The sequence below is a fragment of the Belonocnema kinseyi genome, chromosome 6 (assembly GCF_010883055.1).
Source record: "Belonocnema kinseyi isolate 2016_QV_RU_SX_M_011 chromosome 6, B_treatae_v1, whole genome shotgun sequence".
Lineage (NCBI taxonomy): Eukaryota > Metazoa > Arthropoda > Insecta > Hymenoptera > Cynipidae > Belonocnema > Belonocnema kinseyi.
Genome location: NC_046662.1, coordinates 148,627,829 through 148,629,500, shown reverse-complemented (window position 1 = coordinate 148,629,500; position 1,672 = coordinate 148,627,829). Strand labels below are relative to the sequence as shown.

General features: G+C 36.4%; 1 protein-coding gene across 1 annotated transcript; it reads right to left on the bottom strand.

Moving 5' to 3' along the window:
* Nucleotides 1–59: 59 nt before the first annotated feature.
* LOC117175644 (uncharacterized protein F54H12.2-like) lies at nt 60–977 on the bottom strand. The gene has a single exon (XM_033365350.1). The coding sequence runs from the start codon at nt 975–977 to the stop codon at nt 60–62; it is 918 nt and encodes a 305-aa protein (XP_033221241.1).
* Nucleotides 978–1,672: the final 695 nt, after the last annotated feature.

Below are 1,672 nucleotides of genomic sequence, written 5' to 3'. Positions count from 1 at the left end.
AAGGTATCTGAGTACCATCAACATAAAGCGAAAGATGATTAATTTTATAATTTTGAAAATTAAAAGGATTTTTGCTTCCGTTTCCGTTGAATGCAATATTGTGCACAAACCCAAATTATTATTCTTTTTGGCATTTGGCCGAGAATAACATTATCAAGCGTTTCAGAGTGAACGCCTGAGTGTAGAGACAAAGCTTTTACCTCGACACGTGTAATAGGATATTTTGCAGTACCATGAGATAGAGCTTTTGCATGAGCTAATAGAATACCGGGACTAATTTTTGCTCGATGCACAACTAGTGAGGCTTCCTCAATATTTATACTACAGCCATTTGTGCCATCCATAAGACAGAATAAATCTTTTGAGCGTACTAGTCGTAGCCTCAATTCCACACCATCGATAAGAAATTTGTTCTGGTTAAAAACATCACAGTGCAGGTGTCCAATAAGATCAATAAATTTACCAGCACTTAAATATTTTTGGCAAGCTTTTAATCCCACATTTTCATCGAAATCATCCATTTTTCTAGGTGTGTCATTATACCAAAGATAGGTAGTCAGATGACTATTTTTAGCAGCAGGACCATAGTTAAGAAGAGTTTCAATGTATGCCCGATAAGCATAAGAATTACTGGGTGGAGATACAACTTTTTGATTAAAATAGACATCCACTTGATTGAATAAAGAATGTAATAGATTGTTTACAGGACCAATTCTATCCAATTGTTCGGCATTTGCAGCAACCCTAGGTGGTTTTATTAATTTCACCCTAAGATTTAGCATTGTGTGAGCCAAATCAATGTATTCATCACCATGACCAAGGACGACAAATTCTATAGGCGAGTCATCGGTAAGGGATGATACCGGTTTATAGTGTACCCATTGAGAGCTTTCTATCGAGGTTTGTGTAGGAGGTATCGAGAATAGATGTAACTCAGACTTTAAGCACTCACAAGAATGAGAATGTAGAAACGACATTTTAAGCAATATATTTTGTCTCGGATGCGAATTCTATACACTATTAATTTCCAAATATATCATCAATAGAATGCTTCCGATTTTTGTGCTTTATATACTTTTTTGTATTCTTTGTTTTTCTTTTATTCTTTGTCGCTTTCTTGTTTTTCACCGTATCACGCTTTTTTATTTTTTTAGAGCTTTCTTTTTTTTTTATTAATGGGGTTTCGGCTCACGACCTTAAGTGCACCACGATTAGAAATCAACTGAACCATTCGCTTCCTCCGATTGTTCTTATAACCAGAACCATTCATAATATTCTCCATTTTATCAATAGCACGCCGTTTCAAATTCTCACCAGTTTCTCCAAAGCGATTTCTAAATGAATTTTTAAGCAGAATATTAGCATCCAAATCATTCATAACATTCATGCCAGTTCTAAGAGCTTCTTTTCCGACAAATCGAGCTCCTCTAGTTAAGAAAGGAAGAACACGCCGAAATAGACCGCCAAGAAAGCTTCCAATACCGTGACCTTTTTGATATGGTGCGCCAATATAAATCTGGGGAATCCCTTCACCACCGCCTGCTTGTAAGGCGTAATATTCGCCGTATTTGCTCATTATTTCTTTCTTATCTATATCTAGTCAATACGTTTAAAGTGAAGTGTAGCTGTCAGCGTACCAAACTCGAATGGTATTGGCAAACCAACGTGGTCC